The 27,112-nt window shown below is 42.0% G+C and overlaps 1 protein-coding gene across 1 annotated transcript in view; it reads left to right on the top strand.

The window, feature by feature from the left end:
- The window catches only part of LOC137630848 (ADAM 17-like protease), a 67,308-nt gene that overhangs the window by 16,776 nt on the left and 23,420 nt on the right, over window positions 1-27,112 (top strand). Inside the window, exons 4-7 of the mRNA XM_068362395.1 lie at window positions 12,260-12,381; window positions 15,495-15,642; window positions 19,302-19,537; window positions 22,014-22,208. Of these exons, the coding sequence (XP_068218496.1) occupies window positions 12,260-12,381; window positions 15,495-15,642; window positions 19,302-19,537; window positions 22,014-22,208 (701 nt within the window). The remainder of the gene's footprint in view (window positions 1-12,259; window positions 12,382-15,494; window positions 15,643-19,301; window positions 19,538-22,013; window positions 22,209-27,112) is intronic.

Below are 27,112 nucleotides of genomic sequence, written 5' to 3'. Positions count from 1 at the left end.
TATATGAAATATGGGATACTTAGCTATCCTTTAATCTTGTACACTGGTTTTCACCCACCCCCCTGGGTGTGAATCAGCTACATGATTATCGGGTAAGTTTAATATTGAAAAATGTTATTTTTATTAATAAAATAAATTTTTGAATATACTTACCCGATAATCATGATTTAATCGACCCTCCCTTCCTCCCCATAGAGAACCAGTGGACCGAGGAATAATTGAGGAGGTGTCAACAAGAAGTACTTGAGTACCTGGCCACAGGTGGCGCTGGTAAATACACCCCCTTCTAGTATTGTGATAGCTGGCGTATCCCTCCATAGAATTCTGTCGGGCAACGGAGTTGACAGCTACATGATTATCGGGTAAGTATATTCAAAAATTTATTTTATTAATAAAAATAACATTTTTCTCAAAAAAAATATCAAAAATATGCAAAAAAAAAAATTTTAAATAGCATTTTTTTGCAAGGACGTACCGGTACGTCCATGGGGGTAAAGGGATGAGTTTTGTGAAACGTACCAGTACTTCCTTTGGGGGTAAAAGGGTTAACAAAAGTTTGAAGTGCCTACTTAAATTGGAATGTTTGCGTAGTTATCACTTGTCAATGGATGAAATTAGTACTATTGTAAGAGAAATTCTAAAGTTATAATTTGTGTAAGTTACTTAATCACAGGTGTATCATTTGAAATCTGCCTATAGAGCCCATTTACTCTAAACCTTCCTTTTTTGAGCATATAAAGGAGCTATAGGGACCAGAATCAAACACATCACAATTACCATATACTGTATTTCCATGTATAAGATGGCTTTTATTTAAAAAAATCTCCCATAATAGAGGATTGTATTACTGTGCATACTCAATCAAAAAGGAGAACCTTAAATCCAGTTGTTAAGGAAATCCTCCATGATGAAAGGGCATAGAGTACAGAAAATTATAAATGCTTAGTCTTGCCTTCTTAAATATTTCTTATTTGAAATTTGTTAAAACTATATTTTTAGTAATGTTAATTGAAACATTAATCCTTTTTATAAACAATGAAAATGTATTTGTGGTATCTATGAATGTATGTTTCAGCTGATTACACCACATAAAAGGCCAATTAGTATTTTTTTTATATTACCTAGGTACCGCATTGAGTACTTTCTGTTTATGATATAGGTATAGGCTTAGCAAATAAATAATATGCTATTCAGGGTGAAGATTGCTATGTGTCGTATCAAGATATACATCCCCTGATTTATGCGATATCCTTAAGAGAAATTTTAAGGATATTCGCGCCAGGAGTTAGAATTCTGGAGACCTAAAGGTAAATTCTCTGGGAATATCACTGTAGCCAAATATCCCTTAGAAAACTACTTATAGGAACCTTCCATCAGGACGACATGGCTTGAGCTCAAAAAGCATTATTATTTGAAGGAAATTGCTCTTCCCATATTCCACAAAGCTCGTTTTTCAATATTAAACTTAGCCGGTGATTATATAAGCTGCAGCTCTGCTGCCCGACAGAAAAACTCTACGTTCAAAATACGCCAGCGATCGCTATGCAGGTAGGGGGTGTACATCAACAGCGCCATCTGTCGAGCAGGTACTCAGTACTCAATGTAAACACAGAACCAATTTTCTCTCTGTCGTGCCACCGGCAAGACCTACTAAATTCGCTATTGCTTACTGGATTGGTTTTCACATATTTTGGTGAAGTACACATTTCTAGTTTTGAGCTTTCGCTATGCAGGTGTTTTATCTTCATCTCAAAACTTGAACTCGTTTTGGATAGATTTAATTATGGTGACAAGGAGAGTATGGACTCTCTTTCACTTTTAAATGGCCGACCCTTCCCTTAGACGGAAGTGTGTTTAGGTTTTTAGTAATTTTGCTTAACACGTTATAGATCTATATTTTTTATATCTCTCCGCCTTTATTAGGCCTCTTCGATTAACTTTCCATTTATTATAAACATATAAAAATAAATTTTTATGTTTTGTTTATATGCGACCTTTCCTGATAGTAGGCGGTCCTAACTTGGAACCGAAGTTAATCAACGTTGAGCCCGTTATATCGTTTTTAGCCTTTAAAGAATTTAAAACTTTTTAAATTTAATGTTTTATGAAAGAATTTCTTTGATAGTCTTCGTAGTGTTTTCAAAGATGAACTAACGTTTAGTTTTTTAGACTACGCAGTTGTTGACGTTCAGGACGTTCAACATGCGCTCTATCGTTACGATAGAGAGAGAGTGTATCACGGTTTCACTTTGCAGTAAGAGTAAATCGATTCTGACGTTTTGTTCATTCTTTCTTAGCTTAAATGTTTTAAATTCTAAATTAAAGGAAATTTATTATTTGGAAAACCTTTCAGTTTTTTCCTTTAGTCAAATAACATGTTTTTTTGACGATATATAATTGGGCTCTTCTCTTAGGTGCGAAAGCAAGAGAGAAAGAGAGAGAGAGATATACACGGAGGGAGAGAGAGGAGAGAAAACGTTCCGTTCAAGCGGGTAACGTTGTTCTCGTGATACTCTCGTCCCTAGTCTCTGTACGGGGAAGAAGGTAAAACGTTTCTAGGGTTTTATTCTTGTCCCCAGGCTATGTGCGGTGAGAGATTGTAAACGTAGTTTATTTGAACTAGTGTTTAGTCTCTTTCCCAGCCACTGAATTTTTTATCTTTATATATGTTTTCTGTTTTTTGCTAGTATTAATGAGCTGCATTATACGACTGATTTCGCAATTACTACCTTTTAATGAAGGGTAGAATTGCGTGTTTCAGGTAGAAATCAGTAAAAGTTTCGATTTCAGTGAAATAAGTGCAAAACAGAAAATCGATAAAGTGATATGCGCAAAGTGTTACAGTGTTGCGTCCGAGGGTCCGTCTGTTCGTGCCTGTCGTTCACCTAGTCCGGGACCTCTTGCAAGCTCCCAAGCCCAGGGGAGAAGTAATGTCGAACGACTTATGGGTTCGAGAGGCCTTGATCAACGAACAGACGTTTTTCCCTCCGTGGTTTCGGGCGTATCTACCCAAGATCGCCCCACCCACACAAAGACGAGAGAGCCCATTTATTTCTCGTCTGCGGAAGAGGTTTCTCGTAAGAAACCATGGACCTAGGTCTCGCGGCTTATTAAGCGCAAGTCGGTCCCTTCCGCGCAAGTCCAACGGCCCAGTTGTAGCCACTGGGTCAGTTCGGACTCGCTGCAGTCTTCCGACGACTGCTCACCTCCTAAGAGAGGCAAAGCGGTACCGCATCCGGCAGTCACACCGTCTGTTGCCGCACCTGCTCTTGTAGACCCTAAGTGGTCTTTGCTGCAGACCATGCAGTCTCAGTTAACGTCATTGATGCAGGACTTTCGTGCGGAGAAGGTTGACACCAACCTCTAGCCTACAACCAACCACGGTTGTGCGTCCTGTGGACGCTGAGGCGACCTTCTGCCGCACTCCAGCTGAGAGAGTCCCGCCACCCATGCGTTCCAGTGTACCCTGCCAGCCACATGTTGACGTTCAGCAACGCACGGAACCTTCCGTTGACGTTCGCGAGGTACAACAACAGTCTAAGTTGTTTTGTTTTGACGCGGTGCGTCAACCTCCGCATTCTAGAGTTGTTTTGACTGCTCAGTCTAGACAGTCAAAGCAGTCTCGAGTGGACACTGTACGTCCTCACGCACCTGTTGTGGTTGACAGTTCAGTTGTTGACAGTTCACAGACTATCAAGCAGTTACATGAAGTTGCCTTCTGGTCTGCTACTAATGCTCCAGTGAGAGACTCACTGAGGTAACCTAGCTTTTATCGGACAAGGTTCCTGTAGATGAGGAAGTTGCTGTTCTCCCTCCTACTGATATTCCCTTGAGGACTCTGTCAGATGGAGAGGAGCCTTAAGCTGCTTAGCCTCCTATGGACTTTAATTAAATCATGATGATTTTTTTTTAAGGATCTTCGTCCGGATCTTGTAACTGCTGCTCCTCGTTCGCCCAAACGTCAGAACTTACACTAGGCCTAGCTACTTCGAAGCCGTTGTTTTTAAGCTAGTGCTCTCTCGCTCTCCTAGAGAGCGTTACGTTGGCTAGGCGACTGGTTTTTGCACCAGGAGGAGTTTTTAGGGATACAGCCTTTGATTTCCCTTCTTTTAAACTGGCTTATAGAGCGAGAGTCTGATATGACACGAGAGAAGTTCTCGGCTTGGGAATTCATGCCTCTGCCCAGATAGACTTCTCAATTCTGGTAGACTCGCCCTGGCGCCTAGCCAGGAGACGCTCCAAGTTGTTTACAGGTCAACTTCTCAGCTTTTGTCAAGCCTTTGAAGTTTTGCTGTACTATTATGTCACACATTACAAGGCTTTCAGGGATGGTAAACGGTTCCGCCTCAGTCGCTAACCCCGTCTGTTGCCACACCTGCTCCCGTAGACCCTAAATGGGCTTTGCTGCAAGCCATGCAGTCCAAGCTTGCGTCCTTGATAGAGGACTTAAATGCGGAGAAGAACCTTCTGGCCAACAACCTTCCAACCGGTCGGTTGTGCGCCCTGTTGACGCTGAGGTAACCTACTCGCGTCTGCCAGTTGAGGTGGTTCCTCCTTCTGGCCAACAACCTTCCAACCGGTCGGTTGTGCGCCCTGTTGACGCTGAGGTAACCTACTCGCGTCTGCCAGTTGAGGTGGTTCCTCCACCGATGCGACCCAGTGTGGGTTGCCAGTCGCACGTTGACGTTAAGCGACGCTCGGAGGTGGTTGTTGACGTTCAGGACGTTCAACAACCAGCAGAGGTGACTTGTTGTGACGCAGTGCGTCAACCTCAGCAACCCGGTAGGGTGTTGACTGCACAACCCAGACGGTCTAGACAGTTTCGGGTTGACGCTGTACTTCCTCGCGCACCCATGGTTGTTGACAGTTCACAGACTGTGCAGCAGTTCCATGATTTTGCGTCCGGCTCCGTCACGCATCCACCAGTGCGACCGGATTCAGCGAGTCAGACGTTGCCCACTCCGTTGCCGTTTCCTCATCAGTTTCGGATGAGGAACCCTCTGATGAGGACGTTGCTGAACAAGACGATCAGCCCCCAGCCCTGCTATCCATTCAGAAGATGCTGAAGAAGGAACGCTGCTCAGTCAGGTTGTGGATGAGTCTGGTAGGGACACTGTCATCCGTGGATCAATATGTGTCACTAGGAAGACTACACCTCCGTCCTCTTCTATACCATCTAGCTTTTCACTGGAAAAAGGACAAGACGCTAGAAGCGGTCTCGATCCCGGTTTCCGGAAAGATAAAGTCTGGTCTGACTTGGTGAAAGGACTATATCAACCTTAGAGAGGGTCTTCCCCTGACTGTTCAGACTCCCAACCACGTTCTCTTCTCGGACGCATCGGACGTAGGCTGGGGTGCGACATTAGACGGTCGGGAATGCTCGGGATTATGGAACTCGAGTCAAAGGACAATGCATTTCAACTGCAAGGAGCTACTGGCAGTACGTTTGACCTGGAAAAGCTTCAGGTCTCTCCTTCAAGGCAAAGTGGTGGAGGTGAACTCGGACAACACCACGGCTTTGGCGTACATCTCCAAGCAAGGAGGGACCTACTCTCTGACGTTGTACGAGATCGCAAGGGACCTCCTCACCTGGTCAAAAGGTCTAGACATATCACTAGTAACGAGGTTCATCCAAGGCAACTTGAATGTCATGGCAGATTGTCTCAGTCGGAAGGGACAAATAATTCCAACAGAATGGACCCTCCACAAGGATGTATGCAAGAGACTTTGGGCCACCTGGGGCCAGCCAACCATAGATCTCTTCGCAACCTCGATGACCAAGAGGCTCCCAATATTTTGCTCACCAATCCCGGACCCAGCAGCAGTTCATATAGATGCCTTTCTACTAGATTGGTCACACCTAGATCTATATGCATTCCCTCCGTTCAAGATTGTCAACAAGGTACTGCAGAAGTTCGCCTCTCACGAAGGGACAAGGTTGACGCTAGTTGCTTCCCTCTGGCCCGCGAGAGAATGGTTCACCGAGGTACTTCGATGGCTAGTAGACGTTCCCAGAACACTTCCCCTAAGGGTGGACCTTCTACGTCAGCCACGCGTAAAGAAGGTACACCAAGGCCTCCACGCTCTTCGTCTGACTGCCTGCAGACTATCGGAAGACTCTCGAGAGCTAGAGGCTTTTCGAAGGAGGCAGCCAGAGCGATTGCTAGAGCAAGGAGAACATCCACCCTTAGAGTCTACCAATCGAAGTGGGAAATCTTCCGAAACTGGTGCAAGTCAGTATCCGTATCCTCGACCAGTACCTCTGTAACTCAAATAGCTGACTTCCTCTTATATCTGAGGAAAGAACGATCTCTTTCAGCTCCCACTATCAAGGGTTACAGAAGCATGTTGGCATCAGTCTTCCGTCACAGAGGCTTAGATCTTTCCAACAATAAAGATCTACAGGACCTCCTTAAGTCTTTTGAGACCACGAAGGAGCGTCGTTTGGTTACACCTGGTTGGAATTTAGACGTGGTACTAAGATTCCTTATGTCAGACAGGTTCGAACCGCTACAATCAGCCTCCCTGAAAGATCTCACCTTAAAGACTCTTTTCCTGGTATGCTTAGCCACAGCTAAAAGAGTCAGTGAGATTCATGCCTTCAGCAAGAACATCGGATTCTCATCCGAAACGGCTACATGTTCTACAACTTGGCTTTCTAGCCAAAAACGAGCTGCCTTCTCGGCCTTGGCCAATATCGTTCGATATTCCAAACTTATCGTATGGTTGGAAATGAACTAGAAAGAGTCTTATGTCCTGTAAGAGCTCTTAAGTTCTATTTAAAACGAACTAAACCTTTACGAGGCCCGTCTGAAGCTTTATGGTGTTCAGTTAAGAAACCATCTTTGCCTATGTCAAAGAATGCTTTATCCTATTTTATCAGACTGTTAATACGAGAAGCTCATTCCCATCTGAATGAGGAAGACCAAGCTTTGCTGAAGGTAAGGACACACGAAGTTAGAGCTGTCGCAACTTCCGTGGCCTTTAAACAAAATAGATCTCTGCAAAGTATAATCGACGCAACCTATTGGAAAAGCAAGTCAGTGTTCGCGTCTTTTTATCTTAAGAATGTCCAGTCTCTTTACGAGAACTGCTACACCCTGGGACCATTCGTAGCAACGAGTGCAGTAGTGGGTGAGGGCTCAACCACTACAATTCCCTAATTCCATAACCTTTTTAATCTTTCTCTTGAAATGTTTTATTATTGTTTTTGGGTTGTCCGGAAGGCTAAGAAGCCTTTCGCATCCTACTTGATTTGGCGGGTGGTCAAAGTCATTTCTTGAGAAGCGCCTAGATTAGAGGTTTTGATGAGGTCCTGTTGTATGGGTTGCAACCCTTGATACTTCAGATCCTAGGGGTCGCTCAGCATCCTAAGAGGATCGCGAGGCTCCGTAAGGAAGACGTACTTAAAAAGGCAGAGTAATTGTTCAAGTCGACTTCCTTACCAGGTACTTATTTATTTTATGTTTGTTATTTTGAATAACTGCTAAAATGAAATACAAAATACTTAGCGCATAATAATGTAAACAAGTAATGCTGGTCTCTACCCACCCCCCTGGGTGTGAATCAGCTTATATAATCACCGGCTAAGTTTAATATTGAAAAATGTTATTTTTATTAATAAAATAAATTTTTGAATATACTTACCCGGTGATTATATATTAAAGGACCCTCCCTTCCTCCCCAATAGAGACCCAGTGGACCGAGGAGAAAATTGGTTCTGTGTTTACATTGAGTACTGAGTACCTGCTCGACAGATGGCGCTGTTGATGTACACCCCCTACCTGCATAGCGATCGCTGGCGTATTTTGAACGTAGAGTTTTTCTGTCGGGCAGCAGAGCTGCAGCTTATATAATCACCGGGTAAGTATATTCAAAAATTTATTTTATTAATAAAAATAACATTTTTTATGCTTTTTTCATATGCCTTCCTGTCTGATTTTGACATATCTCCTTTGGCTTTGTCACAAATGTTAAAAAGCAAGGAATAGATTTAACCTTTTTTATGCATCTCAATGTAGAAGTTATTCAGAACATTACTCGTCTACTCTCCTGTAACCCAGACAAACGGCCTTCTTATAGGCACTTCCTTCCTTTCTTCCATATCGGAAGTCTTAGTCTTTTACAAAGACTTTGACCAGAAACTTCTCATAAGCGTATATGTGCCCTATTAGGGAACATTCAATACTTATGCCAGTTCATTGATCAGAGACGGAGAAATGCCAATGTTTTTCATCCTAAGAAGGAGGAATCTCGGTTACGAACGTTTTCAACGTTCTCCAACTGAGTACCGGACACGACTTCAAGTAGGGCTATGCCCGTATGCTTGTCCTGCTCACAATTCTGTGTTACTACTCTGTAGATAGACTTATGCATATTACCCGTCCAACAATAGATTGAAGATATGTCTCAATCTCTTCCTTTGGGAATGGTTTGATGCGCTCAGTAGTTACTGACCGGTCTTTTGTCCGGAAGGCAACCTCTATCGAGAATCACTTTGTCCGGAAGGCAACCTCTATCGAGAATCACTTTTATAACATTAGCTGTACTGGCTACCTGGATTACGTTTTGTATCATTCTTACTCGGCCAACCCCCACTAGATTGGTGGCAGTTGGAGGGAGGATAGGATCCCCCACTTCATTGCAGAAACGTACAAGCAGTTGCACATCTTAACATCATCTCAAGATGTTATTCTTGCTATGCAAGCTTTCTCTTGCCTTAAACCTGACTTGCCATTTGATTGTTTTATAAGTAATTCTGTATTTTCTTTTTCTTTTCATTGTATGTGTGTTTCTTCTGACCGGCCTCATGCGCACCTGTCTTGGACCAGAGGGCTGCTCCTGCAGTACCTTTATGTCCGTCCTTGAGACGGATCCTCACCAACTGTGTCCGTCTTGCCGAGGCCAATGTTATGACCGGGATAGCACTGGTCCCGAGTGTTGAGAGTGGTCTGCATCCCATTGGGAGAAGTATGGGCATAAGAAAAAAAATCTAAGCGAGATTCTTCTCCTTCAGGTTCTTCCTCAAAGTCAAAGAAGCCTTAGACTTCTTTTACCCCCCGATCTCTTCCCGAAGCTGCTCCTCGACCAGTCCTCTTTGGGTAACGACCGAGTAGCAACACAGCTCTGTTAACCCTAGGTTAACCTTGAGTATCGAGGGACGGTACCATTCTCCCTGGTGAAACAATTCTGCCCCTATCTCTGGGGAGCACCTGCTCTTTTTCTGATTTGTTGCAGATGTGGCCGTCACTGGGTGTAGAGGGTCCCTCTTCAAAGGAAGTTCTGTTCGAACTCCTTCAGTTGGGTGCTGAGAGGAAGCAGACTCTGACATCCTCAGAGGTGGATCCTTCCCCCTTTAGGTGCAGCACCAGACGACCTTCGTGTTGCTGCCTGCTACTTGGACTTCTGGTCTCTTGCTGTGGTTGACGCAAAAGACAGCACTTCTCCCCCTGTGGAGTCTGGGGGAGAGCAAAATCCGTGGCAATGTCTCCCTTCGGGAGGTCATCTCTCTCATCCATGAGAGAGAGCTTTTAGAGATCGTGTGACATCGGGAACTTTGTCAGAGCAAGCTCCCACTTCGTAGGAACCTGCTAGACATTGCTCTTCTGGGGTTCATCGAGTGGAGGAGTTTTTAACTCTTCGTCACCCTGGGCGTGCTCCCCCACCTTGCGGTAAGGAGACAGCTCTTCGATCCTTTGAACCAACTCCCTGAGCCTTCAGGCTCTCGTCACGCTAAGGCTTTGGGCTCTCATGACCCTGAGCCTTCGGGCTCTTGTCGTGTTGAGCCTATGAGATCTCATGACCCCTTGCCTCCGGGCTCTTGTTACTGTAAGCCTCCGGGTTCTCGTGACCCTGAGCCTTTGGGCTCTTGTTGTGTTAAGCCTTAGGGCTCTCGTGACCCCTGGCCTTTGTGCTCTCGTGATCCCGGGCCTTTGTGCTCTCGTAATGCTGAGCCTCCAGGCTTTCATAACCGTGAGCCTTTGGACTAGTTGCACCGAGCCTCTTGGTTCTCGTGACTCCGAGCCTTCAAGCTCTCGTCGTACTGAGCCTTCGGGTTCCCGTGAACCCGAGCCTTTGTGCTCTCGTGATCCCAAGCCTTCAGTCTCTCATCGTACTGAGCCTGTGAGCTCTCGTCTCGCTTAGGTTTTGGGCTCTCGTGATCCTGACCCTTCGGGTTCTCATCTAGTTAAGCATTTGGGCTCTAACTTGATCCTCCAGGTTTTTTTAGCTTGATGGCTGCTCGCTATGTGGCAGTGTGACGTGACTTGTTACCAGCTCATCACTCTACAGCTCCATTTGTTCGCTATACTATAGCTAGGCTGGTTTTGCCTGCTCCTTGCCACTCATCTTTGGATGAACCATCATCACCTCTCCATCAGGTGATGAGTGATCGTCTCTCTACAGAGAGACACTCACTCTAGGCGACGCGATCCCCTGTCACGCCAGTCATATGAGTGTCACTATCCACCTCTCCAGCGCTCTCCCGGTAAGCACCAGTGACTCTCATACAGGTCGAAAGTCTCCCTCTCGGCACTTCCCTGCTAGGCGTTCGCCAAGGCGGCTCTCGCCACCTCACCACTCTTAACCTCCTCCTCGTTTACCCTCGCATCGGTCCCTGAGACCGACTGCCCTGATACCCTCGCAGGCTTGCAAGCACCTGTCTCCTACGGATCGTCACCCACCAGGTCATCAGCTCACCTCGCTTGAGCAACAGGGTGACGATTCCCTTCGTGAGTCTCATTGGGCTCAAGGTGAATGACTAAAGGAAGCACCGATGCAGAGCACTGCTTAGAGGGACTAACACCCGGCAAAACCTGTGGCAGTTAGTTTGGTGCCACATTGCTAGTGTGATAAACACTTAGATTGCAAAGGCTGTTAGTCATGCAGAACACGATAAGTTTTAGCGAGGTGTAGGGTTCTTACTGCGTACGATCTATATCGTAGGCAGAGAACCCCGGGTCAAATGCCAAGATCCAGTTGGCATGGACTTTCTCCCTCCTAAGAGGTAAGTCATCCCCTTTTAATAGCGAAGGTTTGTATAAAGTTGCGTAAAAAATGATAAATTTGAAAATAATTTGTATTTTTTTTGACGATCCAAACCTGAAGCTATTTACAGTATACAGTTTGGAACACCCACCCTATCCCCCAAGAAGGTCCGGCCTCCATGCAAAGTGGGTGCTCAACTAGGTGTGTGAATGAGCAGGGTAGTCGGCTACCCCGCCACCCCTCCCGCTAACTAGCAGTTGGGGTAGTTATCCCTTGCAGAAATCTTATGGTTTGTCTTTCAGATGTAAAGAAAATATCCATTTGCTTTCTTTGACACAAAAGTATTCTATAATGTATAATTATAAGGAATGGTAAAGCACTGTGATTTTATGTGTAAAAAAACTTTATACTGTATTCATTGAAGTGACTGTGTTATTCCGTAATAATTCCACGATATATAGCCGTTGAAAGATATAGAACTACTCATCAGTAATAATGGATTTTACGTTATAAAGAATTATATTGGAAAATATCCATTTGTTTACTTTGTCACAAGAATTATTCTGTAATGTATTATTTATAAGGTATGTGATAAGCGAAAAAAATAATGATAAGAGAAACATATTTCCCCCCCCACACACACACATAGTGAGAGATTTTACTCTTACAATATTTTAAATTTCTTTACTATATTATTATTACAGTGAAGGGCATTAATTGCTGTAGTGTATTTTGCCTTAAAAGTATAATTCCAGTTCTTAGGTGAATATTTACAGTTAATAAAAAAAAGAACATATGTTAACCCTTTTACCCCCAAAGGACGTACTGGTACGTTTCACAAAACCCATCCCTTTACCCCCATGGACGTACCGGTACGTCCTTGCAAAAAAATGCTATAAAATTTTTTTTTTTCATATTTTTGATAATTTTTTGAGAAAATTCAGGCATTTTCCAAGAGAATGAGACCAACCTGACCTCTCTATGACAAAAATTAAGGCTGTTAGAGCAATTTAAAAAAATATACTGCAAAATGTGCTGGGAAAAAAATAACCCCCTGGGGGTTGAGGGTTGGAAATTTCCAAAGAGCCTGGGGGTAAAGGGGTTAAAAACTGACACATTATCCTTGTACTAATTATACATTTGTGGGGGCGAGAGACAGAATTTGTTAACTAGGATAAGGTTTCACTTTTTGTGGATTTTTATTTCTATTTGTGATAAGTCTTCCTAGAAGGTAATAATTAATGCTTATGCTTAAAGTTTTAATTTTTCACAGACCATGAGAATTTCTATGAAGGCCGTGTTTTTGGCGAAAAATTATCAGAAGTTTCTGCCCACTTGGAAGATGGGGTCATGACAGCAACTATACACACAACAGACGACACTTATCACATAGAGGTAAGAATTCTTGTGGTTATATTTTGTTATAATGTCTTGGAAAGCTTTAATAGCTTTTGACCACTATTAGAAATTAAGAATAGAAGTGTAATACTGTATTAGTGTGAATATTTTCGTACTCTGTGAATTGCTTTAGATGTTTTACAGTACAGTACATTCTACACTAAACAAGAACTTAGATTCTTTTAGTTACAGTATTTGTTAGTAGCAAAAATCTCTTTGATTGTTTGGTTTCATATGCATATAAATTTTTTTTTCCAAATGCTTCATTTTATCCTTATTAAATAAGTTTCGAAATTTAATTTTTCCTCCATAAATTACAGTCCTTAAGCTACTTACAGTCATCATCATCATCTCCTCCTATGCTTATTGACGCAAAGGGCCTCTGTTAGATTTCGCCAGTCGTATCTATCTTGAGCTTTTAAGTCAATACTTCTCCATTCATCATCACCTATTTCACACTTCATAGTCCTCAGCCATGTAGGTCTGGGCCTTCCAACGCTTCTAGTGCCTTGTGGAACTAATCTCTCTTGGGGAGTACGAAGAGCATGACCAAACTATCTCTATCTGCCCCTCACCATGATCTCATCCACATATAGCACTCAATTAATCCCTCTTATGGTTTCATTTCTAATCATGTCTTGCCATTTCACTCAGAATATCCTTCTGAGGGCTTTGTTCTCAAATCTGCAAAATCTGTTGGATATTGTTTCTTTGTCATACCATGACTCATGTACATATAGCATCACTGACCTCACTAAACTCATATATAGTTGGATTTTTATATGTATTTTCAGGCAATTTGCTTTCCAAATTTTACTTAACCTAGCTATTGTCTGATTTGTTTTTTATCGATCTCATTAAATTCCAGTTCATAATTCCTAAATATTTCAATAATTCTACCTCATTAATCCATTCTCCTTACAATGATCTTACATATTGCATTGCATATTCCTATCTCATCATCTCTGTCTTTCTTCAATTTATCTTGAGCCCAACCTCCTATGATATTTCATGCACTTTGCATTGCAAATCCTGTGATGTTCCGCTAATATGGAGAGCATCATCAGCATACTCTAGGTCAGCTAATTTGCTTTTACCAATAGAGTCCAATCCTTCTCCACCATCCCCAACTGTTCTGTGCATTACAAAATCCATGCAGAGGATAAACAACATAGGTGACAACACATTCCCTTGGAGTACTCCACTGTTCACTGGAAATTCATTTGACAGGTTTTCATTAATATTAACTTTGCACTTAATATGCTCATAAACAGACTTAATTGGATTTACATATTTAAGAGGAACTCCATAATAATGCATGATTGCACAAAACTGGCGAGTACACTCTATCAAAGGCTTTTCCATAGTCCACAAATGCTATCAACAGTAGATTTCTATGTTTTACATATTGCTGTACATGCTTGAAATTAAATCTGGTCATTACAACTTCTACCTTTTCTAAATCCTGCTTGTTCATCTCTCAGCTTTTCATCAATCTTTCTCTGTAGTCTCTTTAAAATAAGCATACTATATATTTGCATAACACCTGCTTTTTATCATATAGGGGAGAGTGTTGTTAGTCTATCTTTCCAAGTGAATGTGATGCCTCTGTAATTATTGCAATCAGTCAGATCTTTTTTGCCATTTTTGTCAACACTCCTAGCTCCCATTCATCAGGTTTTGCCTCTTCCTGTCACATTCTACAAAATAATCTTATAAATATTATGGGAGTCACTTCATTTTTGGCCAATATCATCTCACCAGTTATTTTATCATATCTAGGGGCTTTCCATCTCTTGAGTTTTTTAAGGATAGCTTCAACTTCAAACACACTGAATTCATTCATGGGCACATCAAGGTGTTCATTAGCTTCAAGTATATCAATCAAATTCTCCCCTTTGTATCTCCTATTCTTGACGTCACCATATTGTTCTATCCAGTGTTGCCTTTCTTCATCTTCTGTTATTATAACAGATCCATCTCTCTTTTTGATGGGTGCATGCTTCTCTTTTGCCCCTGTAGTGATATTATTAATAATTCTATGAGCAATTATTACACCATAGCCACTTCCCAAATTCATAGCTTTGTTAGCTTCCTTTTCTTTCCTTTCTAAATATTCTCTCCAGTCATTCCTGGCTTTTCTTTTGACCTCGCTATCAATGCTGAAATACTTAGCATGCTCTCCCTTGTAATTTTCATTACTTCTTCAAAAACTTTCAACAATCAATTTCTGTCTTTGTTTCCTTTTTATAGTAACTATGACTCTCTCCTTCTAACATCATGTCCCAAAGCTTCACTACCAACTGACTGATATATGTTCCTAATATCACATCATTCTTCATTAATTATCTGCTCTTCGTATCTCAGAGCCTCTATGACTGTAAATTGATTCCTACATTCAGTTGCAAATGTTTCTTTGTGCTCATCCTCATTTTTAATTTTAGTGTGGCAATGAATAGCTGGTGATCACTACCAATATTTGCACCTCTATAGAGTCTTACATTTCTCAGAGTCCTCCTCCTCCTCTCTTTATTAATGGCTATGTGATCTATTTGATTTTTGTAATTGCCACATGGTAAAGTCCATGTATATTTGTGGATGTCCTTTTTGTTGGAAGAGTACCTCCAATAACGAGGTTGTTTGTCGAGCAAAATCTTATAAAATGTGCTCCATTTTCATTTCCAATTCACATGCATTACATATTTTTAATTCATTAGATCATTCTTGTAATTATTTTTTTTATGATTTTCCTAATCTTATTTTATAACTCCTTTAACTGCATACCATATAGTGTTTAAACAACATAAACTATGTACTGTACTGTTTACTAGGCCACAATGCATAATCAATTCAAGATTTCAAAACCAAATTATAATAATGAATAAAATACTCTTACTATTTGAATGCCTTTGCTGTCATTGTTTCAATCCTTTTCATTCCAAACTTTAATTCTTTTCAACAATTTTTACTTTTTGAACTGGGTTAATGATGTAGTATATTAATCCTTGCAAAGATAGTCACTAAGTTTCCATGTTGTACTTTGAGGTACAAATTACTTGTGAGTCCTCCAGATTGATTTTATACTATTATTCTTACCCTTTATATTGCAGCCCTCTTGGAGACATATACCTGACACAAGTGTTGAGTCCATGATAGTGTATCGTGGGTCAGATATGAAATATAGCTGGGAAGATCAACATCCAAGTCTAAAAGGTCGAAAAATGTGCGATTATGTAAAAGAAGGAAATGCAACTACAGGTGAGAAGAGAGGATTAAGTGCCACGTTTGTTATTTATTGGTACAAATAGGGTTGGAAAAAGAATTCCATTAAAGTAAAACTTCTAAAACACTGCAAAATGCTTTTTATTTGTTGTTAACAAAGCTTTGTTAGTAAAGTGCAGTCCCGAATTATGTGTTCAAATTGTGCAATCCCCCATTTATGCGGTCGCTAGTTTTCAGAAATAAATTTTATGTGTCTGCGAAGCTGTTCAAAGTCCGTGCTGTCAAGCACCACAAAACATATCAAATCTATTGTCTTTTCAAGTCTATTGGGAGCCATAAGTATGGTGCCTGATAATAAATGTAATCAAACGATATTTACCTTACATTTTATTAACATAATTTCATAATAAATAGCCTATTCTAAGGAAAAATTCCATAACACTTAAAATATGCAAGTCCAGCTGACAAAATGTAAACAGAATTGCTGTTACCAAGATGGAATAACATAAGAAGTGTTCACCGAGGGATTCGATAGCTAATTTCCCTCAACAGTTACGTCTCTTCGGTCTTGCTGCTCTTCGCTGACGATGCCGCTCTCCCTTACTCTACGTTGGCAGTCGGCAGAGGGGGTACTGTACATAGTTTGAAGAATGCTTCTTGTTCCTCTCGGAAAACACCTTTTGCTTCCGCTGTTTAGGTGGTTCTCCTAAGTGTTTTTCTTAAACTAAGGAATTTGTTTAAATAAATTTATTTTCTATATCTTTTATCAGCAGCACCCCTTTGTTTCGGTGATGGCAGCCGGTGGAGGGAGTGCACAGTTCTTCGCATATTCCTGTCCTCTCGATGGACACCTTTCCCATCCGTGGGTTAGGATTGTCTTCCCGGGGAAGTTTTCTCATTCTTTTTTTTGTGTTTTTTCCTTGGCGCCAGTGATGCCGTACTTCATCATTTGGCTAAGTCAGCCAACATAAGGAGTGCGAAGTCGGATGCTCCTGTTCCTTGGGAAGTGTCTATTCCTGTCCACACTCCACCTACTTCGTCTATGCCTGTGGCAGTTCCTGACCATCGCCCTGACGACAGCCTTTCCCATTCACCAGATCGCACCTCTCCGGAGCCGCTGCTGATTAGAACTCTTTTTAGTTCTTCGGGGGAACCCAGAGAACAAGCTTCGGCAATCTACCCTCTTGCGGGGAGAATTGCCGACAGGGGCAGCAGATGTTGGTCGCCTTTCCCATCCGCAGGATAAACTTCTTCACCTGTTTGGTGTCTCCTTCAGGGGATGCCTTCGCCGGGAATTAGATTCATTGATTCCCCACCCTTCCTCTTTGGGAATGGACATCGTCGCCCTGCAGACTCGTCTCACCCAGATCTTGTCTCGTCTAGAAGACTCGTCTTTCCACCAAGGCTCGTCTTGCCCAGCAGACTTATCTCGCCTACCAGACTTGTCTTGCCCAGCAGAATTGTCTCACCCAGCAGATTCGTTTCTCCCAGCAGACATGCCTCGCCTAGCAGACTTCTCTCTCCCAGCAAGACTCATCACACCCAGTTGACTCATCCCAGAAACAGCTCACCGCTCGCCAGCTTGTGATTATTACTCACCAGCTTGCCAGGGCGTGATCGTTACTCTCCAGCTCGCCATTCACTAGTTCGTGATCGACAGTCGCCAGCTCTTCCTCGCTTTTCGCCAGCCTCGTGATCGTCACTTGCCATGTTGCCGTTCGCCACTTGCCAGCTCGCCATTAGCCACTCGCCAGCTTGCTGTTTTCCAACTCGGGATCGCTACTCGCCAGCTCACCGTTTGCAGTCTCTTGCTCACCGTTCGCCAGCTTGTAATCATCACTCGTCTGCTTTTGATCGTCACTTGGCAGTTCACTTTCGGGTTGCTGGTGTCCCAGCACCTACTTCCAGCACCCGACATTTCCGTGACGAACGGTTATTCTGGCTGGCGTGTAGATTCGCCGAAGGTCTCCAAAGAGTCTCTGAAGCTTGTCACTTGGTGTGTTTTTTCCAACTTCTTTCAACGGAGAACTTCAGGGTGGGGAATCGCAGAACACTGCTGGCTGCAATCATCATTTCAAGAAAGCATACTGCTCTTTCTGGCAAGACTCTGCCCCTTCTCTGGTTATCGGAGAGTATCCTCATCGAGATGACGCAGATTGTCATCCTCCGGTCTCTTCGAGTTGTGCTACTTCGGTAGTGCTTCCCACAGAGGGAGTTTAGTACACATTCCCTTCTTGGAACCTAACCCAGCATTCTCCCTGAATGGGCGGGGTAAAGCACAAGTGTTGACCTTGGTGCTTAATACCCCACTCGCCTTTTGAAACTTGTTGTTTCACACAAGTACTTTGTTTTTGGTTCCTGCTGTTTTCATCCTCTTTGAGGTTTGTTCACACAAGTACATTGTTTTTGGTTCCCGATGTTTTCATACTCTTTGAGGTTTGAAGAGCCCACGTTTACGATTGAAAGTCTTCTTCATTGGCTCTCCAGTCCTTGTCAGCGTTCACGAATGTTGGCCCCTCATGAACGTTTTCTTCACACCACGACCACTACTAGTACTACTCTTTTTACTGCTAAGGGGCTTACGTACCATGTGCCTCAAGGACGGAGTCGCTGCTTCTGCTCGCTACCACTTTCCTTGCGTCACTTTATAGTATATGGTTACCTTACAAGTTAACGTCTTCATTGATAAGACCTGCCTTTGTTATTTGTGCGCTCGCAACTATTCGGCGCTTCCAGGCAGTTGGGATTGGGTAATGTGTATGGTTTACTGTCTTCTAAGATTCCTATGTTTCTGAGAATTCTTACCTAGACTAGTCACACTGCTATTATCATACAATCACACATATTACTCAGGCTCCTGACCGTGCTTTGCACGAATCGTTTAGCGAGGTGTCAGGGTTTCTTCCTGTTACGGGTGGAGCACGTACGGGAAAACCCCCGGTCAAAGGTCAGCGATTTAGTTCGGACTTCCACCCTCCTAAGGGGTGTGTCGATCCCTATTCCCTATAAATAACGAGGGTTTGTATTTAGTTTTGTAGTAAATGACAAATTTGAAAGTAATTTTTATTTGTCCTGTAGCTATTTATACAAATTGGCCCGCCATAACCTGTCCCCTGATAAGTCCTGCCTGCAATAAAAAGCAACCCCAGGCCAAAATTTAATAAGATTTGACTTACAAATAGCTTGTTGGAACCAATTAAGTGTGTAAGTTGAGGATTTTCCCAAAAAATTATCTTTCAAATGATTTTTAGATGAAAAAAATCAGTCTAGAAACAAGAAAGTAGATAATGTTTGAAATAATACCAATACATCATTGTTTTAATGATGCCAAGTTGTGCTCCTCAAGATATATTTTTGTGTAAAGAATATGTCCTCTGATATTATGCGATATCCTTTAGAGAAATTTAAGGATACTCGCGCCAGGAGCTAGAATTCTGGATACCTAAAGGTAAAATTCTCTGGGAATATCACTGTTGTACATATATCCCTTAGGAAGCTACTTATAGGAACTTCCATCAGGACGACATGGCCATCTCACCCAAAAATAGATTTTTCGCTTCGCTCAAAATCCATTTTGTACAAAGATTTTTTAAAAACCCAAACATATTTTTCTTTATACTGTGCTTTAGGCTCTTAATTTTGGGCCTCTTTGGTTTTTATAAGCCTGCTTTGATCCATTTACAATGAATTTACAGAGAGTGATGATGAGGAAGATTGGTTTGAAGGATATGACACCTCTGACGATATATTTTTTGATGCTGTTTCTGGTGATATACCTAGTGGTGGTCCTAGACGTCGAGTTAAACGACAGCAACCAGACACATTCAACTTTAATCAGGAGAAGACTCGCTGTCCTTTGCTTTTAGTAGCCGATTATCGTTTCTTCAGGGAAATGGGTGGCTCAAACTACAAAACCACAGTCAACTATCTTGTAAGTATATGATTATTTTACAGTTTGCCTTATATTTCTTTAGAAAATTTTTAATAGCCTTACAAGTTTTCATGGATTTTAGGCTTAGACAGAATTCTCCAAAGGGCCAGCTGTTCCAAAACTAAAATACCAACCAACGCTATTCATAGGGGTATTACTTTCGGCAAAACTTAAAGACGAACCATTAGATGTTTAGCGAGGATTACCCACCCACCTGCTAGTATATTTTCTCAGTTAGATACATTATAGTGCACATTCAAGATTGATACTTTAAATGTCCCACGATTGTTTGCATTGCTATCAGACAAAATCCAAAACACATAATAGACTTTTTGCCCAAAGAAATGCATTGCTGCAGAATGAAGGCCCGGATAATATGTTTATTGATTTTGAAAAAACAGCTCATAATGGATTTCTTGAATCGTCTCCTGCATCAAATTTGGCATGCTGCTTGTATCATTTAGGGAAAATATGTACAAGCGTAATGTTCAAGAAGGAATGTAAAGAAAATATCATCAAGATGACAGTTTTAGCCTAAAAAAGTGCTGTTTTGTTGCCCTTGCCTTCTTGCCAGTTGATGATGATGTCGATGGATTTGAGGAACTTGTAGCTGAAGATGATATTCCACAGTCGGTCGTTTCCTATTTTGAAAATAATTATATAGGACCACTTACAGGAAGAGGCGAAAGGAGGAGAGTTCTTGAACCCCCGTTTCCATTAACTATTTGGAATGTTTCGGATAGATGAATGTCGGGGATTGCTCGAGCTTCAAATAGTTTAGAATCCTACCACAGAGCACTGAAAAACACAGTGACTATACATACATACATATACCAAGGCACTTCCCCCAATTTTGGGGGGTAGCCGACATCAACAAATGAAACAAAACAAAAAAGGGGACCTCTACTCTCTACGTTCCTCCCAGCCTAACAAGGGACTCAATCGAGTTCAGCTGGTACTGCTAGGGTGCCACAGCCCACCCTCCCACATTATCCACCACAGATGAAGCTTCATAATGCTGAATCCCCTACTGCTGCTACCTCCACAGTCATCTAAGGCATCGGAGGAAGCAGCAGGGCCTAGTATTTGGAAACTCGTAGATGTGCTTACATGTGAGGAAAGGTTTGCCAGTGTCAAACTGCAAAAATTTTCCAAGAAGAGGAGCAAAGTCCAAAGAAAAAATATGGACATGAACTTGCGTATAAAAAAGATTTCATGGAAAAATATGTTCAAAGCCCAAAAATTGCTTTTCTAAAAGCAATTGCACATAATCTTAAATTTTAAAAGAATTAAATACTTAATGCAACCAATCTAGTTTTTTGTAGTTTTTTTTTTTTTCATTTTACCTTGTCTATTGTTTTCATTTTATAGTATCTATTAAGTTGACTATCAATTTGACTCAAATCAAGTTTCAAATTCAGATATTTGCTGTGATAGAATAAACATTATTTTCACTTTTATTCTTTCTGTATTTTATTGTGACTAATATTTGTTGTCAGATAAAATAAACATTATTTGCTTTTTTATAATTTTAGTATTTTTATTGTAACTCTATACTGCACCCCAACACTCTCTCTCTCTCTCTCTCTCTCTCTCTCTCTCTCTCTCTCTCTCTCTCTCTCTCTCTCTCTCTCTCTCTCTCTCTCTCTCTCTCTCTCTCTTTTTTTCCTTAAATTTTTGTTAGACAGTTTTAGGTTAATTTTCCTAAGATATGACTATTTGGAGAAACGTGCCCTTTTGGAAGCCATAGACCTACATATTTGACAAGATATGCCTATTATGTAAAATATACTTTAGAATACATTTAAAAACTTGCACATTACTGATGCTGAGACAGACAAACAAGTGATGAAATTCCCTCAATCTCGACGAATTGCCTAATGACGAATTGACCATAGACAAATTGACTTGGGGACAAATTGACCATAGGCGAATTGACCGGGAACAAATTGCCATTGACTAATTGACCGGACGCCATAGTTGACCTATGTGGGACTAGGGTTCAGCTGGCAGTGTTGCCAACTGTGTGACAGAATAGAAGGTAGCAGGGTTGCCAATGTGATTAAATTTTGGACAGTCTTGGGGGATTTAGGCTAAATAAATTATCCAGGTATTATTAATATTAAATTTCTTATAAAAATCCCATTTTAGAATCATATTCTGTTTTTTTTCATTAGTGAAAGTTTCCAGGATTCAGTTCATGAATTTTTATGGAAATTACTATGAACAAGTGAAGAAATTCTTGTGTTTTTTTTTTAACTTATAATTCAGAATATTTGTCAATTATAAGTTTTGATTTACTTTTTTGGGGAGTTGAGTTAGACTTGTTTTCTACTTTAAAACTGTATTTGCAGCTATTGGAAGTTTTTGTTTTTTATGAATTGCACTGTTACCTACAATTACATAACATAAAAAAGTACTACAGTATATGGAAATAAACAATACACAACATTAACAAACATTTATGGTTTTGCAGATAAGCCTGATTGATCGAGTGGATAAAATCTATGAAAATACTGTTTGGAAAGACACATCAGATAATAGTGGATTTTCTGGTATGGGTTTTGTTATCAAGAAAATATTAGTTCATCAAGAATGGAATCAGGTTAATACAAATCACGTTCACTACAACATGGAGAAAGCATCTTGGGATGTTCGTAACCTCCTAGAGGTAAGATGTCTTTTTTGGTCTTGCAGATTTGCTTTTCCATTGTCTCTTGTGTTAATAATTTTTTTCATTACCCGTATATTAGATTAATAAGCAAATTGTGTGACTGTTACTAAGTATCATAAATGATTTTTACTTATTCATCAAGATTCCACCTTGATAACAAGGCCAGTTAACTTCTAGTTTTTATGTATTGGTTTCTGCTTTTGATTTTTTTGAGTACTCCGTGATCTTATCTCGCCCTTTTCCTTTTAGTTTTATGGACAAAGCATTTGGGAAAGCCCAATGAAAATGTAAATATGTGACTGTGGTCTCATTTAAATAATATATAATGGTATTTATAATACAGTTTGTTCTGGTGCAAAATACAAGCCCACTCTTTGAGGTACATTATTATTTCAGCGAAGCTAAAAACTAGCTGAAGCTAAAAGTTTGACAGAGTTTAACTACACACCCCTAGTTAGCGGGATTAGCGAAGGGTATGCTTACCTTCTACTGCCATCAACACTAGTGGCTCGGAAGAGTGTTCATTCTAGGCTTCCCTTTCGTCCTAGAGGAAGGAAGACGAAAATGCAACAAAAAATTCCAGCGAAGACACCCACTCTAGGGAGGGCAATCTTTCAACCAATCCACTGGTAGGGGGATGTCTGATGAGCAGATGGCAGAGATGGATGGACTACGGAGCCGACCCTGGTCGACTTTCGTATTAAGAAAGGGGTACATCGTCCCTTTCATTGACTTCCCCTCACCATTGACTCAAAATCCATTGACAACGAAGCCCTATACTAAGGGGTCAGCAAAGGACCAGGCCCTACAAGCCAAAGTCAGGACCATACTAGAAAAACACGCTCTCCAGGAGGTCCCGTGAGGGTCCTCAGATTTTTACAATCACTTATTTTCAGTACAAAAGGCATCTGGAGGCTGGATTCTTGTTATAGACCTCTCAGCCTTAAATGAGTTTGTCCTACAGACTCCGTTCAAAATGGAGACAGCACAAACAGTCAGACAGGCTGTCAGACCAAACGACTTCATGATCTCGTTTTGACCTGATAAAGGCAAACTTCCAGATCCCAATCCATCTGTCATCAAGGAAGTACTTGCGCTTTATGATATAAAAACAGATATACCAGTTAAGGGTGCCATGCTTTGGCCTGTCCACAGCACCACAGGTGTTCATGAGAGTCTTTACTCTAGTGTCCATCTGAGCGAACAAGAACTTCATCCCTTTCGTTTTCTAGATGATTGGCTGATCAGTCCAAGATATGGTATATCTAGGAAGGAGGATCAAGACCACACTAGGCAAAATTTTCCCGTCCGCGGACAGAGCGAAGAGACTGAAAGAGGTGGCTAAGGACTTCCTCGTGAGAGACGAGTTGCCAGAACATCAATGGCAGAAACTGTTAGGACACCTAGTTTCCCTAGAGAAGTTGGTTCCACATGCCTGTCTCTGCATTTGATCAGCTGAAGACCTTCTGGCCTCAGCACAGAGACCACCAGGCACTCTAGAATCAGTGGGCCCAAAGCAAAAGAGAGACCTTAGCTGGTGGGTGTTAAACACCAACCTGATCAAGGGAATTGATCTCCTCTCTCCTCCCCCGGATTTGATGCTCTTCATGGATGCATCAAAAGAAGGGTTGGGGGCTCACCTGTTACACATGACAGCATCCAGGCTCTGGTCCGAATCCGAAAGACGATGCCACATCAACCTCCTGGAAATGAAAACCTCTTTTCTCGCTCTCAAGCATTTCCATCAGCTCCTTTCAGAACACTACATAGTGCTGATGAGCGACAACACTACGGTGGTAGCTTTCATGAACAGGCAAGGAGGTACTTTTTCACAGCTCCTTTGCCAGCTAGCTGTAGAAATCCTCAAATGGAGGGAAGAGAACTTGGTAACTTTAACAGCCCACTTCATCCACATCAAGAAAAACATGCTGGCGGACAATCTGAGCAGGAAGACTCCGATTGTTGGTTCCGAGTGGTCTTTAAATCAACAGATAGCCAACAGTCTTGACTTTGTTAGGTTCATCAACTATGGATCTGTTCCGACATCCCTCAACCGGAAACTTCCGATGTACTACTCGCCAGTGCCAGACCCACTAGTGTTCTGTCAGGACGCATTCCAACACCTGTGGGACAGGATGGACATCTATGCATTCCCCCCCTTTCTACCTAGTAAGGAGACTACTGAACAAAGTGAGGACATCACAAGACCTAATGATGACCCTCATAGCTCCACTGTGGTAGCATGCAGAATAGTTCTCAGACCTTCTACATTTGCGTTAGAAACATCGAGAGAACTACCCTCACGCCCGATCTACTCAGACAATCACACATGAAGATTTTCCATCGAGCGGTTCCATCGCCATGTCTTCATGCTTGGAGGTTATCCAGCATCTCCTTGAAAGGAGAGGCATTTCAAAGCCAGTTGCAAGACACATGTCAGGATACTTCTGGGATTCATCCACTGAAATGTATCAGTCGAAGTGGTCCGTCTTTAGTGGTTGTTGTCGTGGGCGGGGTATCTCTCCTTTCAGTGCCTCTATTCCAACAATAGCAGAGTTTTTACTGTACCTCAGGGAGGAAAAACTCTATTCGGTATCGGCAGTAGAAGGCTTTCGCTCAGCCTTAAGCCTTGTCTTTGAGTAGAACGGAGTTAACATTTCGTCTTCGATAGAATTGTCACTTCTTTTTCGTAACTTTGAGCGATCTTGCCCTCAGTTAGAAGTCAGGCCACCTCCGTGGAATGTTGCTAAGGTCTTACGTTCATTGAAAGGTGCCCCTTACGAGCCTGTCCGTCAAGCCTCGTATAAGGACTTGACCCGCAGTCAGCGGGCTTCATGGCCTTTCCTACAACATGCCCATTCAAGCGAATGGGGGCAGGTCACTCTCAGGTCATTCCGGAATTTGTTGCAAAGACTTAAAATCCGGTGGTGGCTGATCCTAGGTCCGGCCCCTTCAGATTGAGAATTCTCCTTCAGTAACAGACTATCCTGATCAACTGTAACTATGCTCCGTAAGAGCGCTGAGGTTATACCTTAAGAGGACAAGGAGAGGCAGACCTCAGATCAAAAGGTTCTTCATGAGCACTGGAAAGATCAAGAGGAGAATAATGAAAAACTCAATCTCCTCATGGATCAGGTGGGTGATTGAAAGAGCTATGGCTCAGGACACCCTACTATCGGGTAGATGCCCCCGTGTACACAATGTCAGGGGGGTTAGTGCCTCCCTGGCATTTGAAAAGAATTTATCAGTACAGCAGGTACTTCTCACAGGCAGATGGAAACGTCAAATGACTTTCACTGCACACTAACTGCAGGATATAACCCACAGGAGCCTAGATGCCTTCTCAATAGGTCATGTTGTGGCAGCTCACAACGTGATCTAACACCTCAACTTCCTTAAGTGATAAGTATCAGAAGATCGAGGGCGGAACCCACGGGGCAAGTCTAGGATGAATATGTGAGTGAACAGCGTAATTGAAACTGCTTTTTGAACAAAACTCATCCCTAACACTGAATGGTAAGAAGAGCAAAAGGGATAAAATTATAAACGGGAGAGAGAGAGAGAGAGAGAGAGAGAGAGAGAGAGAGAGACATTAATATCATTAGTGCTTTATTGTATTATTAGAGTATTGTAATTTATTATTTATTCACAATATTATTAGTACATTTAAAAACGAGGAAATTTTTTTTCACCCTAGAGTTTAGGGTCGCCTTATTATCCACACAATTCACCATTTGTGGGTGTTTCATAACATAATAACCTGTAGATAAGGAGGACTAACTGTATTTATCTTGTGCATTTCTGTAATATAATGCCATTCAGTTGCCATAGTAATGATGTCACTTCTGCAAATAGCTTGTAACAAACATTTTGAATCAGTTAGGGAATGAAAAGAATGCTAATGTAGTTATTGGGAACATTACCTTATGCATGAGAGTAAAACGGGTATGTTAAAACCACATCAATTATGTTTAGACTTAAAATATATTAGGCACATATAAAGTTCTCTCTCTCTCTCTCTCTCTCTCTCTCTCTCTCTCTCTCTCTCTCTCTCTCTCTCTCTCTCTCTCTCTCTCTCTCTCTTTTAGTGTATTTTAAATTGAGTGACATAATCAATGTTGAGTGCCTGCCAACAGTCATTAAGCTGCTGTTTTTTGTTTATGAAATTGTCATAGAAAATAATTACTTGTTCCGTCAGTAAATACAAACCCTCCGCTATTTATAGGGGATATTACTTTCGGCAAAACAGAAAGACGAGCCATGAAAGTTTTAGTGAGGGATAACCACCCTAACCACTAGTTAGCGGGAGGAGTGTTGGGTAGCCGGCTACCCTGCTCATTCACACATCTGGGCTGAGCACCCACTTTGCTTTCTGACTCGGTAGAGGACGGACGATGCTGCTCTCTCCCGCCAAGACTAACCATTTGAATAATACTTTTATGCTTTTTCTTTTCTGAGTGTGTGTGTGTACCTTATTGTCCCATGCGTACCCGTCTTGGTCCCGAAGGTCCCTCCTGCGGTACCTTCAAGTTCGCCCTTGAGACGGACGCCCACTAGCTGTGTCCGGCTAGCCGGGACCATCAGTGTGATCGGGACAACACCTATGATGAGTGTCATGAGTGGTCTGCCTCCCAGTGGGAGAGAGGTATGGGCGCAGGAAAAAGGAGAAGGCTAAGTGAAATTCTTCGTCTTCGGGGTTTTCCTCGAAGTCGAAGAAATCTCAGACTTCTTCTTTGACTCCCTGATCTCTTCTGGAAACCAGGTCAAACTTGTGGGCTGAGGAACAGTGCTGATTCCCCTAATGATTCTGTCTTGCCCATCCCCCCAGGAAGTTCCAACTCTATTTCTGATATGTTTTTGGCCATCACTGGCCGTTGATGGTCCCCTTTCGAAGGAAGTTC

This window comes from Palaemon carinicauda, chromosome 39, assembly GCF_036898095.1.
Source record: "Palaemon carinicauda isolate YSFRI2023 chromosome 39, ASM3689809v2, whole genome shotgun sequence".
NCBI classification, from domain to species: Eukaryota; Metazoa; Arthropoda; class Malacostraca; order Decapoda; family Palaemonidae; genus Palaemon; species Palaemon carinicauda.
This window is presented reverse-complemented; position numbering and strand designations above follow the sequence as displayed.